Below are 16,648 nucleotides of genomic sequence, written 5' to 3'. Positions count from 1 at the left end.
GGAAACACAAAGTGCTGGAAATTTTTCTGTTCTGAAATCATATTCAGCTCAAAACATCAACTTAGCTTCTCTCTTCACAGATGTTACCAGGGTTGGAGTACTTCCAGCACTTTGTTTTTAATTCAGATATCCAGCATCTTCAGAATTTTGCTGTTCTGATGTTTGACGGCTGCTATTGTTTTAGGAAAACATACACGCAGGGGTTAGTACCCCCAGGACAGAGAGGAGGAAAAATCTATGAAGTACATACCCTACTGTAAGAATTCAAACAAGCCTCATTACAGTATCTAGCTGTTATGACACCTATACTTTCCTGGAAACATACACAAGTGAATGCTTCCAGTTTCTAGACCATTCACCCGCGATGGCATCTTGGTGTGACACGTAATAAGAAATAATGTTCAGATTCAGAAAAATGTTTCTGTATTATCCCCAGAACATTGGTTCAAATACCTCATTTGAAAGCCAATCTACACCTGCTGCTCTATAAATTTAACTCTTTTATCATCCTCACTTGTGCCCATCAAACACTGCACTCCCAACTTTCCTATCTGTTCAGAATTCCTGTGTGCATTCCTCCTGCTTGCACCCCCACATCTCCCAAATTTGCTCAAGATCCTCCAAATCTGGATTCTGTTCTGCTGCAGGCACAATTGAAGTCACAAAAGGCAGCCAACGCGATGTTGATTGCAGTTACCTATCTCTTCCCAGCCTCATCAGACCTTTCCCTCATCTTATTCAGTCTACTGAACCTTCACTGAACTTCTTCCAGGGCAAATGTGTCCATCCTTGGACAAGTTGATCAAAATTGTACACAAGTAATAGTGACCCCAAGGCCTAATACAATTATACTTAGGTTTCAATCCCTTTGTACTGAAGGCTAAGAGACCATTTGTTTTCCTAACCTGTCTGCTGTACCTACATGTTAACTTTGTAACCCATGACCAACAGGACACCTAAATCCCTCTGATTACCAAAATTTCCCAATCTCTGACCATTTAATAAGACTTTGCTTCCCTATTTTCCCCCAACTATAATGGAGAAAGTCACATTTCTCCACATGATATTTCATACGCCCATACCAACTTCTTTAACTTATCAAAATCAGTTGCAATCTGATTCTTCCTCAAATCCTAATTTCCCAAATAACTCTGCATTGTCAGCAAAACCTGATAAATTGTACTTGATCCCTTCATCCAATTCAGTGATGAGAGATTGTAAATAGCTGATTCATAAGTACCTATACTTGTGAAAACAGTGATATAAAAGGGATCATCATTGTACAAGTAATCCAAAGTCCTGGACTAATAGCCTGAGGACTTAGGATGGAATGCTCCACTGTTCAATAAGAACATGGTCGATCAATTTCTGTTTCAAATTCCACATCCCTATCTACACCCAATAATGTTTTTGAAGCTACCTACCTCAGCTTGTAAAATACCCAATATCTCCACTGCCTTCTGAAGCAGAGTTCTAAATTCACACAATACTCAAATTTCTCCTTATCTCTATCCTAATTTTAAAACAATCCTACCTTGGTTTGGACTCGCCCACAAAATTAAACATCTTTTGCACACCTGTGTTAAGACCATTCAGGATCACCTGCACTTCAATCATGTTATACCTCACTGTTCTAAACTCCAGTGAAAACAAGCTCAGCCAGTACAATCTTTCATCATAAGACAAACCATATGCTCCAGGTATCAATCCTGTAAATCTCCTCTGAACTGCCTCAAATATATTTACCTCTTCCTTGAGTAAAGAGACCAAAACTGTACACTGTATTTGATGTGTGGTATCAGCAATGTCCTGTATAACGGAATGTAACAGTCTTATTTTTATGTTTAATTCTGCCAGATCTTTCTTGAATGTGTGCTGTTAAGCATTCTAATCTTTTAGTGATTCATGTACAAGTACACCTAAATCTCACTGCACCTCAATTTCTACAGTTGTTCTCCATTTAAGTATTACTTTGCTTTTCCATTATTCCTGCCAAAATGAATAAATTCACATTTTGCCAAATTGTTCTTAATCAGGAGAAGTGGTGACATGATGATAATAACATTGGACTAATAATTCAGAACTCTAAGCTAATATCCTAGGGACATGGTTTCATCAAAACTTTTTTTTTTAAAAAAAAGTCAGATTCACCAGTGTCTTGCAGGGAAGCAAAGCTGCCATCTTTACTGGTGGTCCTGGAGCCACAGGTAATGTGGTTGACTCTTAACTACCCTCTGGACAATGAGCAATGGACAATAAATGCTAGTCTAGCCAGCGATGTCCTCATCCCATGAATTTCTGCCCACTTAACATAGTCAGAGAATCAAACAGCAAGGAAACAGACCCGGGCCGACCAGATAGCCCAAAGTGACCTAGTTCTATGTGCCAGCATTTGGCCCATATCCCTCTAAACTCTTCCTATTCATGTGCCCATCCACAGGCATTTTAAACGTTTTAACTGTACCCACCTCCACCACCTCCTCTGGCAGCTTTTTCCATACAGTCACACCTCAGGTCCTTTTTAAATTTTCCCTTCTCACCTTAAACCTATGGTCACTAACTTTGGACACCTATACTCTGAGAAAAAAGACCTCGGCTATTCACCCTACTCATGCCCCTCATGATTTTATAAACCTCTTTAAGGTCACCCCTCAGTCTCCAATGCTCCAGGAACAAAAGCCCCAGCCTATCCAGTCTCTCCCTGTAGCTCAAACCCTCCTGGCAACATCCACATAAACTTTTTCTGCACTTTCAAGTTTAACAACACCCTTCCTGTAGAAGGGCGACCAAAATTGTATGCAGTATTCCAAAAGCAGCCTCATCAATGTCCTGTACTGCTGCAACATGACATCCCAACTCCTACATGCAATGTCATGACTAATGAAGAACAAGCATACCAAAACCTTCTTCACCACCACGTCTATCCACAACTCCACTTTCAAGGAACTACCCTGAGGTTTCTTTTTTCAGCAACTCTCTCCAGAGCCCTCCATTAAGTGTGTAAGTGCCACCCCGGTTTGCCTTACCAAAATGCAGCACCTCACATTTACTTCAATTAAACTCCATCTCCCAATCCTCGGCCCATTGGCCCATCGGACCAAGGTCCCATTGTACTCTGAGATAATATTCTTCACTGTCCATCACACCACCTTCTTTTGGAGTCATCTGCAAACTTACTAACCATACCTCCTACATTTACATCCAAATCATTTATATAAATGACAAAAAGCAGTGGACCCAGCACCGACCCTTGCGGCACACCACTGGTCACAGGCCTCAGTGTGAACAACCACCTTCCATCACCACCCTCTGTCTCCTACCTTCAAGGAAATTTTGTATCCAGTTGTTTAGCTCTCCCGGATCCCATGTGATCTAACCTTACAAATAGTCTACCATGTGGAACCTTTTCGAATGCTGGGCTGAAGTCCATGTAGACAATGTCTACTGCTCTGCCTTCATCAATTTTCTGTCACTTCTTCAAAACACTCAGTCAAGTTAGTGAGACATGATTGCCCATGCACAAAGCTATGTTGACTATCCCTAACCAGTCCTTGCCTTTCCAAATATATCTAAAGCCTGTCCCTCAGAATGCCCTCCAGCAACTTACCCACCACTGACTTAAGGCTCAATGCCTACAGTTCCCTGCCTTTTCTTTATTTATTTACATTTTTCCTCAAACTCCTGAGTCTTACTCACAATGTACATTCCTACTCACCTTGGTGACATCTGCACACTTAGATACCATGCTTTCACTTCCCTCATTTAAGTCATTAATGAAGGCTATAAAAAGAGGAGGCACCAGTTTAGACTCTTGAGAGTCACTCTGTCACATCCTGATCAGAAAAGACCCATTTAAACATGCCCCGTTTTTGCCCACCTGCCAGCCAATTTTCTGTCAATTTTATTCTCTACACCACTAGCTTTTATTTTCCACAATAACCTTTGAAATGGTGTCTTATCAAACACTTTCTGGAAACCCAACTGCTAGATATCAATTGGCTCTCTTATATCCACAGCATATGTTACTCCTTCAAGGAACTCCAATAAATTGGTTACACATGACAGTCCCTTCATGAAACTTATGTTGACTTTTCCTAATTACCCTGAATTCTTACAACTGTGTAGCTATGATCTCTTTAGCGATTGTTTCTATAACCTTCCCTAGGACAGACATCAGGGTAATTAACTGGCCTGTAGATTCGTGTTTTCTCCCTTCTTGATTAGGGGGTTTACATTTGCTACATTCCAGTATGAGGAAAATTTTTCTGAGTGTAGAGAATTTTACATCATCCTTTATTATCATAACAAATGCTCCTGCTTCTTCATTTTGCCCATCTCTGCAAAAGGTCAAGTACTGTAGAATATTTAATTCTTAACGTTGGTTAATCTCCAACATAGAGCCTTTAGCTCCCTTCAGCCTTCTCTTTTCTAGAAAACACTCAGCATTCCGTGACATGTTCTAGTTATTTCTCCAAACTTTCTTTGCACCTCCTCCAATGTTTCTATGTCTTCTATAATTTGGAGGATAATACACTACTTTAAATGTATGAATCTACTAAAATTAACACAAGTAATCCCAAATCTGTGGGAGAAGTATCTAGTCTGATCACAAATCTCAAAACATGAGCAGAATTCAGTTTCTTGTTCGTTTAATATACGTAGAAATTAAAAACATTACCAAGATCAGTTTGATAAATTGTTTCTATCTAGTGATATTAAATAAAATTACCTGGTTTGATACTTAAATCAAAAAATCCAAGGAGGAGGAAGAGTTGGGAAAGGCAGAGCTGAAGTGGGTGGCAAACAGAGAAGGACTTTGTTTCTGCCAAAGGAGCCAAATAAAATATGTTCTGCCATTTGGTTTGTTTGCTTTCCTATGTCAAGCTGAATGTGGAGAAAGCTGTGAGCTTGCAACTTCTTTAGAGTTAAAGAATCACTGAGTCACAGCTCTCAAGAGCACAAGACTTAATGTGATGGTACTATAGTTAAATAGATAAGGTCATCAGATGTGACCTTGTAAGCTATTTGTTGTGTTTTTCATAAAAACAGATTAGGAAGCTATGTTGGGTGTTCTGAATAAAATGATACCTTAAATTCAAATTTGAAGAAGTCACCAGGATGATGGATGAGGGAAGCCTGGTGGATTGCCAAAAGCTTTTTGGAAATATACGTAGACAACTGTACCACATTAAACAAGAACAAAGGCTTCAGTCTTCATGGTATATGTGCATTGATGAATCAGTCAGTGAGGTAGACAGTAATGAGTCTTAGCTTGCTGATGATAAAAAGCTAGATGAAAATGTAAACTGACAGGGAGGACACAAAGGCTACAAAGTGTGGGGGCAACAAAATGGTAGAAGCAGTATAATGTGGCACAGTATGGTTATTCATTATGTTGAGAAAAACGGAATACTGTATTTTTCATAAAACATTAAACATTTAAAATGTTAGTGCTCGGTGAGACTTGGGTGTACTTGCACAAAAATTACTGAACTAGCATTCAGGTACAACAAATGATTACAAAAGAAAATGGCCTTTATGCAAGGATATTGGAGTACAGAAATGAAGATGTTTTACTACAATTGAAAAAGGCTTTGGTAAGACCGCACCTGGAATAATATATGCAGTTTTGGTCTCATCATTTAAGGAAATACTTATATCGAAGGCTGTACAGTAGAGGTTCCCTATTTCTTCCTGGGAGTAAAGGGTTGTCCCATGGTGAGAGATGAGTACATTGGGTCTGTATTCTTTGGGGTTTCTTAGGATGAGTGGCTATCTCATTTTAATATACAAGATTCTGGAAGGGATTGATATGGAGATTTGTTTCTGTTGGCTTGGACATCTAAAACACAAGGACAAAACATCAGGTTAGGTGGATGATCAAGCAGAACTGAGAAGAGGAGAAATCTTTTCACTCAAATGGCTTTGAATCTTCAGAATTCTCTACTCACAGGGATTGTGGATGCTGAAGCACTGATTATAGGTAAGGCTGGAATAAAACGATTTTGGTCTCAAGAAATTCAGTAACATGTGGAGCAGGCAGAAAAATGGAGCTGAAGCCCTAGATCAGCAATGATCATATCAACGTGAGCTACTTCACTTTTTAAGATAGTCGAGATGATTGAAAACTGCTTGGAAGAATAAAGGCATAAAGTAATTATAGATCAATTTGGATTTATTTAGAGACCAGCATCTTCTGCAGGAATTTGTGTATAAAATACATTTACATTGTTTTAAAATCAATAAGCTAGATGTAGCCATTAGGGGCATAAACCAATATAGACATACTGTTTGCGATATTCAGATTGTAAATACTCAACTTCTGGAGCTGAATTTTGGTGCATACAGTGATCAAACCCATGACTGAAAATTGATGTTTAGTTTGGAGAAGTCCAGTGTTCAACGTTCACAAATGCCTTGAAAGCAGCTGGAGAGAGAGAGGGCGCTCTGGACATTCTAGGGCATAGACCTCTGGAAGTTCATGAGCAATACTCAATGTGATAGTTAAAGTATGTTTAATGCAATGAGTTAAAGTACATGATATTCAAGTTTACAACTTTGTTTACAATGTTCAAGTTTACAATGTTCAAGTACAATTGACCTTTGTAAGATCTCTGGAACACAATGTCTGGTTTCAATCTCCTCACATTGAGGATTTTGTTGATGTTTTTGAAAGCTTACACGACAACCTGACTAATTCTGCTTGAAAAATCATAATTACCATCTGACACTCTACATTCCAGAAAAGATATGATTGATGTTTAAAAGACTATGTGGAATAAATTGTGCTTGAGTTCAAAATTTGTTTCAAGTAAATACATATGAGACACTACAGCCCACAACTTAAATTTGTGGGAAGCTTGGTTTAGTTTACTTGCTACAAGATGGTTCTTTTGCCCAACAATAACGGACCTTTGCGATAGATTTCTGACAATTTGTGAAACGAAATTCATGAAACTGCATCATGTAAGAATTGGAACTGTTTCTGTCTGAAACAGAGAACACTTTTTTTTTTTTACAAAAAAAGTAGCTATTTCACAGAATTATCAGAGCAAGAGTGATCACCTGGTGGTGCAGATGCTTCTGTCTAAATTGGCCTGGATTGCTAGCCACTTCCAGGTGAACACATTGCATTGAGTTAATGTTACGGATAATACTCACAAACGTGCGTGGGGCAGGCTGACTGAGGGAGCGGGCTTTTACCATTCTTTAACGTTCGCTTATGTGACAATCTAACCTCCAAAAGCAGTGCGAGAACACAAATGAGGCACCATAATTTCTTGAAGCTAATGCTTTCCAACCTAAATAAAACGAAGAACTGCAAATGCTGGAGACCTGAAACAAACAAAAACAGAAATTGCTGGAGAAACTCAGCAGGTCTGGCAGCATCTGTGAAAGAAAGCAGAGTTAATCCACTCTCCTTCAGAACTCAAGCTGAGTTCTTCAACAATTTCTGTTTTTGTTTGCTCGCTGACCTACTTTGACTCCCAGTCCACAACCTCAATTTTAAAAAGATTATGATGTGTTTAAATTCTTGATTTCATAACCACCACTGTAACTGCCAATGAGATTGCCAACTCAACTTCTAGAAGTTATTCCCTACACTTCTCAACTTTGTCACTTCTCTTTTTCCGATAAGAGGCTCTTAAAAGCTAACCCCTTGATGCGAACTTGCCGGGTAACCTCGCATCTTCTTCCAAGGTTGTATGTCATATTCTCTGATGACACTTCTGTGAAATGCCCTTGGACATTTTTATTACATTAAAGGTTCTATACAAATGTAAACTCTCAGGTTTCGCCAGAGTGTTTCACGATTTCTTATTAATGCTTACATGTTGACTAAGGGGAGGCAATAGCCGAGTGGTATTATCGCTGGACTGTTAAATCCAGAGACCCAGATAATGTTCTGGCGACCTGGGTTTGAATCCTGCCACGGCAGATGGTGGAATTTGATTTCAATAAAATATCTGGAATTAACAATCTAATGATGACCATGAATCCATTGTGGATTGTCGGAAAAATCCCATCTTTTTCACTAATGTCCTTTAGGGAAGGAAACTGCCATCCTTACCTGGTCTGGCCTACATGTGACTCCAGACCCACAGCAATGTGGTTGACTCTGAACTGCCCTCTGGGCAATTAGGGATGGGCAATAAATGCTGCCTAGCCAGCGATGCCCTCATCCCATGAATGACTAAAGCAAGAAAAATATTGGCCCTTGGAAGCAAAATAGCGCCCTCAAGTGCAACCAGACATGATGAGATATAATAAAACAAAAAACTGCAGACGCTAGAAATCTGAAACAAAAACAGAAAATGCTGGAGAAACTCAGCAGGTCTGGCAATATCTGCAGGAAGAAAGCAGAGTTAACATTTTGAGTCCAGTAAATCTTCAGACATAACGAGCACCACCAGTAAAGGCTGTTTGCACCAATTCTCTGCAGATATTGGAGAAGGTACACAGCCAGCATCAGACTTAAGAATTTGATTTTAGGGAACTGTATAGTTTCTTTGTCACAAATGCACACTCAGTCCATTGTCGTGAATGACATATAAATCTACGGTTTAGATGACAGTGAATTCTCAATATTGGCATGGCCACACTGGGCAACTATTTCATCAAAGTGCCACGAAGCAAAGATTAAATTAATTGTTAAAAGGAATGTGAACTAAGTAAGTCTGCTAAACTTGACCCTAAGCTTAATCAATAGCAGCTTTTTTCAGGACTTATAAAACCTGGGCAGCTGATCGTGTGAAACTGCGTCACATGAATTGACTTACACACACGCTCCAAACTTCATTTGTTGGCAGCGAGACAGATAGAAAATTGGTTCATCCCAATTAGAGAAAATGGGCAAACGTAGGCAAAATAATTTATTAAGGATTGAGAACTAGGTGAGTTACCAGCTAAGGATGGCCTCAGACCAGGAACATGACTCATCTGCATGCAAGGAAACAGAATTGTTGAGAGAAGGAGCACAGGATCTTCAGTCCAGTCAGTTGTCATCCAAGGAATTCTTGCCTGATCTATATCACAAGTTGATACATCTCCTGCATTCCTTTGCCTAACTCAAATCAATCCATCATGGTCTTGATAGCTCTAACTGACCCAGTTTCAAAAGGTTTTTGGCAGAAAAGTATGCCAGATATCTACTAAACCTAGTATGGAAAAACTGCTTTACTTCCTAAAGCTGGAAAAGTTAGGAACTGCTCTTGACTGAGACTGATCACAAACCCTGAAAATAACTGGAACTGCAGGATCAAGAGTGACTTGGTCTGAGAAAGTTGTCAAGTTTAAATCAACAGTTAATCAATTGGCTGAACAGAGCTACTGGAGAATTTAAGCACAGCAAATGATGAGTTGCTGACTTTTTCACAAATATTGAACTACTTGTACAAAAATTTCTGTCCAAAGAGAGCTCACTTCCTCATCTCTTCCACTACCAATCAAGAGAAACGTTGACAGGAACTTACTTCATGCGGAAAAACACTCTAATGATCTCCAAATAAGCAGTGAGACAAATATTCTAATGTAACAAAGCTTATTCATGGTAAAAGCATTGCGCTTTTCACGTGAAACTACGTATGCAAAATGCTCACCTTAAGCTTCGACCCATGGGGTATCGGAGATGAACCATCAGCTCTGGGTGGAATGTGCAGCTCCCATTTCCCAAATGGCAACATTTTGTAACGATGTGAAGAGGACTTCCAGCCATCTAAAAGAAATGTACGGATTTACTACAATCTCACACTATATGGAATATTTATACAGTTATCAAAAGACTAATGAATTGCCCAAAACTCTCAACACAAGTAATGCCAAGTAGAAGTAAAGACAACAGTTAGACATGAAGCAGAGATTCAGTGATGCCATAGCTCATTTTTAAAGACTCTTAAGGCATCATCCGTGGTTCTGTGGATACAGTTCTTGCATCATGTTGAAAATTTGTTCTCCTCCAGAGGATTAATCTTGCTGTTAGTAAATTGGCTGTCATGTTTTCTACATCGGTGATTACATGTGCAAGAGGACTTAATTGGACATAAGGTGCTTTGGGACTTGCTGAGGTGCTGGAACCCACTACGAAAATTTAAGTTCTTCCTTTTTTTTTCTTGAAGGAGGAATGAAAAAGAGCAATTGCAAAAATGAAATGAAGAATCAGACAGAATAGGTAGATAAAAGGGCCTGACAACAACCTAAAGGGACTCTTGCTGCTCCTGTCACTAAAATTAATGTACATCTCACAAAACATTTGCTTAATATCGATGACAGTTTTGGAAAGCTGTTCCAATGTCAATGTTGGAATTCTTGAATTGTGTATGTAGCAATTCTACTGTCAATTTAGTACAGACTCTGTGCTGCTCACTTAGACCATGCTCCAAGATCATCTTTAAACGAGGTAAATTTCTCAATGTTCTAAGACAATTTAGGAAACAATCATTAGTGGCAGTTGCACATTAATATGGTGGTAACTTTGAACAGCATAATAGATAACGTACTCAAACAGGGAAAATTTGCAGAGCTGTAAGCACAGCACAAGAATGAGTGGAAGTAATTGCAATGCTTTATCATTGAGTAATACACATAGGATGGACAGAATTTCTTTTCTGCTGCAAGATTCCACAATTATTTTAAAGAACTTTTTTTGCTTTCATAGAAACAGCGAAGAAAGGAGCAAGAGCAGGCCGTTTGACCCCTCAAGACTATTCTGCAATTCAATATGATTATGGCTGATCATTGAGCTCAATACTCTAATCCTACACTCCACCATCTCCCTTGATCCCTTTAGCCACAAGAGCTCCTTCTTGAAATACATAATGTTTTAGCCTCAACTACTTTCTGTGGCAATGAATTGCACAGGCTCACCACTAGCTGGATGAAGAAATTTCTTCTCATCTCAATCCTGAAAGGAAATTCCTTCTCCTTAAACTACGATTCTAGACTCCACCACTATCAGGAACATCCTTCCTGCATCTAACCTGTCTAATCCTGTTAGAAGTCTATCTGTTTTTATGAGATCGCCACCACCACCCCCCACCCCCCACCATTTTTCTAAACTCCTTTGAATACAATTCTAATCGACCTCAATCTCTCCTCATACACCAGTCTTGCCATCCCAGAAATCAATTTGGTAAACCTTTGCTGCACTCCCTCTGTAGCAAGAGCATCCCTTCTCGGACAAGGAGACCAAAACTGCACACAATATTCCAGGTGAGGCCTCACCAATACCCTGTATAATTGCAGATACTTCAGGCTCCTACTTATTCAGGCTCCTATTTATTGACCACAGCTCCACCTTCAACACCATAATTCCAAACAAATTCATCTCCAAACTCCAGGACCGAGGTCTCTGCTCTCCCCTCTGTAACTGAATTCTCAACTGCCTGACCAACAGACTGCAGTCAGTAAGAAAACCTCCTCCACAATAATCAACGCCGGTGCACTACAAGGCTGCATACTCAGCCCCCAACTATCCTCCTTATACATATACGATTGTGCGGCCAAATTCCACACCAACTCCGGTTACAAGTTTGCTGCCGACACCATCATTGGAGGCCAGATCTCAATCAACGACGAGATGGAGTCAGGAAGGAGATACAGTGCTTCGGGACATGATGTAGAGACAACAATCTCTCCATCAACCAAGGAGCTGGTCATTGACTTCAGGAAGCAGAGTGAAGGGCACGCCCCTGTCTGTATAAGTGGTGTTGAGGTGGAGATGGTCGATAGCATCAAGTTCCTGGGAGCAACGATCACTAATCGCTAAACATAATTGACACTATGATGAAGAAAGCACAGTAACACCTCTACTACCTTACGAGGCTAATGAAATTTGGCATTTTCATCAGGACTCTTACAAATTTTTATAGATGCATCATAGAAAGCATCCTATCTGGATGCATCACAGCATGGTATGGCAACTGCTTTTCCCAAGACTGCAAGGAACTGGAGTTGTAAATACAGCCCAGTCCATCACACAAACCAGCCTCCCATCCATTGAGATAACAAGGTGTAGAGCTGGATGAACACAGCAGGCCAAGCAGCATCAGAGGAGCAGGAAGGCTGACGTTTCGTGCTCCTCTGATGCTGCTTGGCCTGCCGTGTTCATCCAGCTCTACACCTTGTTATCTCAGATTCTCCAGCATCGGCAGTTCCTACTATCTCCCATCCATTGACTTCATCTGTACTTCCTGCAGCATCAAGAAAGTGACCAACATAATTAAAGACCCGCCCCACCCCGTAATATCTCTTCCACCCTCTCCTGTTGGCAAGGTATGAAATTTTGAATACACATATGAATAAATTTGAGAACAGCTTCTTTCCCATTGTTATCAGACTTTTGAATGGACCTCAAATGTTAATGTTGAACACTCTCTGCAACTTCTCAGCAGCTGTAACATTATATCCTGCGCTCTATTCTGTTACCCCGATGCACTTGTATAGTATGATCTGCTGTAAAGCACATAAGACAAAACGTTATACTGAACCTTGGGACATGTAACAGTAAAAAATCAAATCAAAATCAAATCAATTTCCATTGGACAATGATCAGGTGTCTTGATGCACTTTAGTATCTTCCCACTGCACGAACCGACATTGTTCTGGACCTAAAGCTTCCGTTATTCTGCCTCTGAACATCGTAGTTTCAACTTATTTTTAACTATTACTGACTGAAAATGTAACCTTAAACTAAAATTTAGTCATTCCTTCACATCCCATGTGCTTAATTAAAACAGTTCAAACATGTCCTACTACCTTCAAAGAATTATCTACATGAATGCCCAGGTATCTGGGTACCTGTAGTCCACATAAAACTGTACATTTTAGTTCACATTGCTTCATATTCTTTCTAGAAAAAGAAAGATGGAGAGATATTTTATGCCAGTGTGAATGTCTATCATTTCACTCATCTCTGTTCTCCTAATTTGAGTATAACCCTCTTTTTGTTTACTAACTTCCTGCTTAAAGGCAAGCTGTGAAACCTGACCCAAGTCAAGCTCATTTATACGTCAAACAGCACAACCACTGAGGCACGTCACTAAATACTTCCTTCCAGAATTAGAAGTAACCATTCACCACTACTCTCTGCTGTCTACCCTTTGGTTAAGTTCATATCTATTGTCTCTTTAAATTCACGGCTTCAATTTTATCAACAGGCTTATTTTTCTACCAATCTGCGTACTCTTTCAAACAATCTCTGAGAACCTGCATACACAATCACACTGGCTCAACAACCCACTCAAGTACTTCAGAGAAAAATGATAGAGGAAGATCCAAGAAGGAAAATAGCCTTCTAAAGATACGTTTTCTTGAGGATCTTGGAAAACAAAGAGTTGAAAAAACAGAAAGGTTTGGAAAGAGAACCCCAAATAAGGGAGACAAGGATGTAGCAAGAAGACATGTGCATGAGAAAAGACATGTATACAATACCCGAGTTATGGGAAGGTGATTGTAGGGCTGGAGGTGGTGACAGATAGAAAGATAAAGGTTGTGGTCTGATTTCAGCACAGGAAGGAGGATTTTAAATTTGAGACATGGTTGGGCTAGAAGCCACAGTACGTTAGCGATAAAAAAGATTTTGAGTGGAAATGGACGGACGAAGGAAGCAACATTTCAGATGAAATGAAGTTTACTAAGAGTGGAGAATGAGACACTAGTCAGGGGATTACTGGATTAAGTGAGAACAGAGGGGTAAAGGCATGGAGGAGTGTTTCAAGGGCAGCTGGGCTGAACATAAAAGATTGTTGTACTATACAGGGCACTGGTGAGGCCACTAGAATAGTGCGCAATTTTGGTTGCCTTAATTCAAGGGAAAAAAATGAAATGTACTGAAGGACATTTACTAGATTGATACTTAGAATGAGTGGAATACCAAATAAAAACCGAAAGCACTGCAGATGCTGTAAATCAGGAACAAAAACAAAGTTGCTGGAAAAGCTCAGCAGGTCTGGCAGCATCTGTGAAGGAAAAAATCAGAGTTAACATTTCCCTTAATGATCAAGAGGATCAAAGACAAAAATTCAGGGATGAGTTGAACAGGACCCTTTAATCACAAACAGTCTGAAAGAGCAGTTCAACAGCGGGTAAAATAAATTGCATGTGCCAACCAGGAGCAGCAGATGAAGGATTTCATTTCTAATTCATTCAGGGGACATGGGCTTCACAGGCTAGACCAAAATTTATTGCCTATCCCTAGTCTCCCTCAAGATGGTGGTAGTGATCTGCCTCTTTGAAGCATTGCAGTCCATTTGGCTGCTTCACCCACGATTGGAGAGAGTGTTCCAAAATTCTGACCCAGTGATACTGAAGGATCGGTGATATATTTCCAAATCAGGGTGATGTATGAATTGGAGGAGATCTTGCAGGTATTGGTGTTCAAATGAATCTGCTGCCCTTGCCCTTGCAGTATACTTAGAAAAAATATATAAAAGTAGTTGAGTTTGGAAAAAGTGCTGTCTAAGAAACTTTGGTGAATTTCTTCAGTCCATCTTGCGGATGGCACAGTGCTGCTTTTGTGCATCACTCGGGAGCAACTGTTTGAGGGTCTTTGAGCTTTGGTCTTCCATGATCCAACATGAAGTTGAGAAAGAGAAATCGGCATGGTAGTACAAAGCAGAGATAGATCCTTGGGGAGCATGCTGTCGTGTGGAGCTGGAGGAACACAACAGGCCAGGCAGCATCAGAGGAAAGTTGACGTTTCGGGTCGGGACCCTTCTTCAGAAATGGGGGAGGGGGAAGGTAGCTCTGAAATAGACAGGAGGGCTGGGACCAGGGAAGGTAGGTGGGATGGTGATAAGTGAGTGCAGGAAGGCAGTGGTGGGCATTGGTCACTGAGGTAGGAGGAGCAGATAGGTGGGAGAGAGGATGGACAGGTTGTGTCAGGTCAAGCAGGCAGGGATGAGAGGGAAGGTTGGTCATGGGAGGAGGAGATTTTGAAACTGGTAAAATCCACATTTAGGCCGTTGGGCTGTAGGCTCCCAAGGTGGAGTATGAGGTGCTGCTCCTCCAGTTTCCGGATGGCATCATTGTGACAATGGAGGAGGCCTAGGATGGACATGTCACCCAGGGAGTGGAAGGGGGAGTTGAACTGGTTTGCGACCGGAAGGCGTTGTCATTCGTCGCAAACAGAGCGCACGTACTCTGCAAAGCGGTCTCCGAACCTCCACTTGGTCTCATCGATGTAGCGGAGACCGCATCAGGAGCAGCGGATGCAATAGACCACATTAGACAGAGGTTCACCTGCGCATCTGCCAATGTGGAAGGTTTGTTTGGTGCCCTAAGTGGAAGTGAGGGGGGAGGTGTAGGGGCAGGTGTCACACTTCCTGCGGTTGCAAGAAAAGGTGCCGGGTGTGGTGGGGTTAGTGGGGAGTGTGGAGCGGATGAGGGAGTTGCGGAGAGAGCAGTTCCTATGAAAGGCAGATAAGGGTGGGGAGGGAAATATGCTTTTGGTTGTTGGAGTCAGATTGTAGGTGGCAGAAGTGGCGGAGAATAATACATTGGATACGGGGGTTGGTGGGGTGATATGTGAGGACAAGGGTGATTCTGTCTTTGTTTTTGTTGGGTGCAGAGGTGCAGGAAATGCAATAGATGTAACTGAGTGCATTTTCGACTACCAAAGTAGTTGGGGGGAGGTGGGGAGTGGGGTCGGTTTCGAGGCGGTCACCAGAGATGGAGACAGACAGGTGCAGGAAAGAGAGGGAGGTATCAGAGATGGTCCACATGAATGAGAGGTTGGGGTGAAAGGTGTTAGTAAAGTTGATGAACTGTTCAAGCTCCTCGTGGGAGCACAAGGCAGTGCCAATACAGTCATCGATATACCCAAGGAAGAGGTGGGGATAGTGCCTGTGTAGCAGCGGAAGAGTGACTGTTCCATGTATCCTATGAAGAGGCAGGCATAACCTGGGCCCATGCGGGTTCCCATGGCCACCCTCTTAGTCTGTAGGAAGTGGGAGGAGTTAAAGGAGAAGTTGTTAGGGTAAGGATGCGTTCGGTTAAGCGCTGCTGCGGTGAATAAGAGAATATTTTTCAGGAGACTCCAAACAGTTAGAAGTGTAAGCATGAAGTTAGTACTACCAAACTGGACAGAAAATGAAATTCAATGCAAAAAGTTGTGAAGTAATGCATTTTGTGAGAGGAATGAAGAGAAGCGTCGTGAATCATTTAGTGATACTTTTTCATATACAAGAACAGAGGAACTTATCTAAACAAATTGTTGAAAGTTACACGTTACTTGAGAAGGTTAACAATCAATGCATTTGGAATTTTTGGCTTTACCTGTACAGGAAGAGAGTACAAATGCAAGGAAGATACGCAAAGCTGAAGTGGTGTGTTCTGTCGTGGGCACTACACTTTAGGTGGATGACAAGGTTTGTTTCTTTATTCATTCACGGAATAAGGGCATCGCTGGCTAGACAGCATTTATTGCCCATCCCTAACTGCCCAGAGGGCAGTTAAGAGTCAACCACATTGCTGTGGGTCTGGAGTCACATGTAGGCCAGACCAGGTAAGGATGGCAGTTTACTTCCCCAAAGGTCATTCGTGAACCAGATGGGTTTTTCCTGACAATCAACAATAGATTCATGGTCATCACTAGATTCTTAATTCCAGATATTTATTGAATTCAAATTCCGCCATCTGCCCTGGTGGGATT

General features: G+C 41.0%; 1 protein-coding gene across 1 annotated transcript in view; it reads right to left on the bottom strand.

Moving 5' to 3' along the window:
• LOC109916713 (1,4-alpha-glucan-branching enzyme-like) overlaps window positions 1–16,648 on the bottom strand; it is a 525,476-nt gene that overhangs the window by 404,236 nt on the left and 104,592 nt on the right. The window contains exon 3 of the mRNA XM_048602999.1: window positions 9,600–9,715. Coding sequence (XP_048458956.1) covers window positions 9,600–9,715 — 116 coding nt within the window. The remainder of the gene's footprint in view (window positions 1–9,599; window positions 9,716–16,648) is intronic.

Source organism: Rhincodon typus, chromosome 11 (assembly GCF_021869965.1).
Source record: "Rhincodon typus isolate 14 chromosome 11, sRhiTyp1.1, whole genome shotgun sequence".
Classification (NCBI taxonomy): Eukaryota; Metazoa; Chordata; class Chondrichthyes; order Orectolobiformes; family Rhincodontidae; genus Rhincodon; species Rhincodon typus.
The sequence above is the reverse complement of the archived record's forward strand: the minus strand, read 5'-3'. Positions and strand labels throughout refer to the sequence as shown.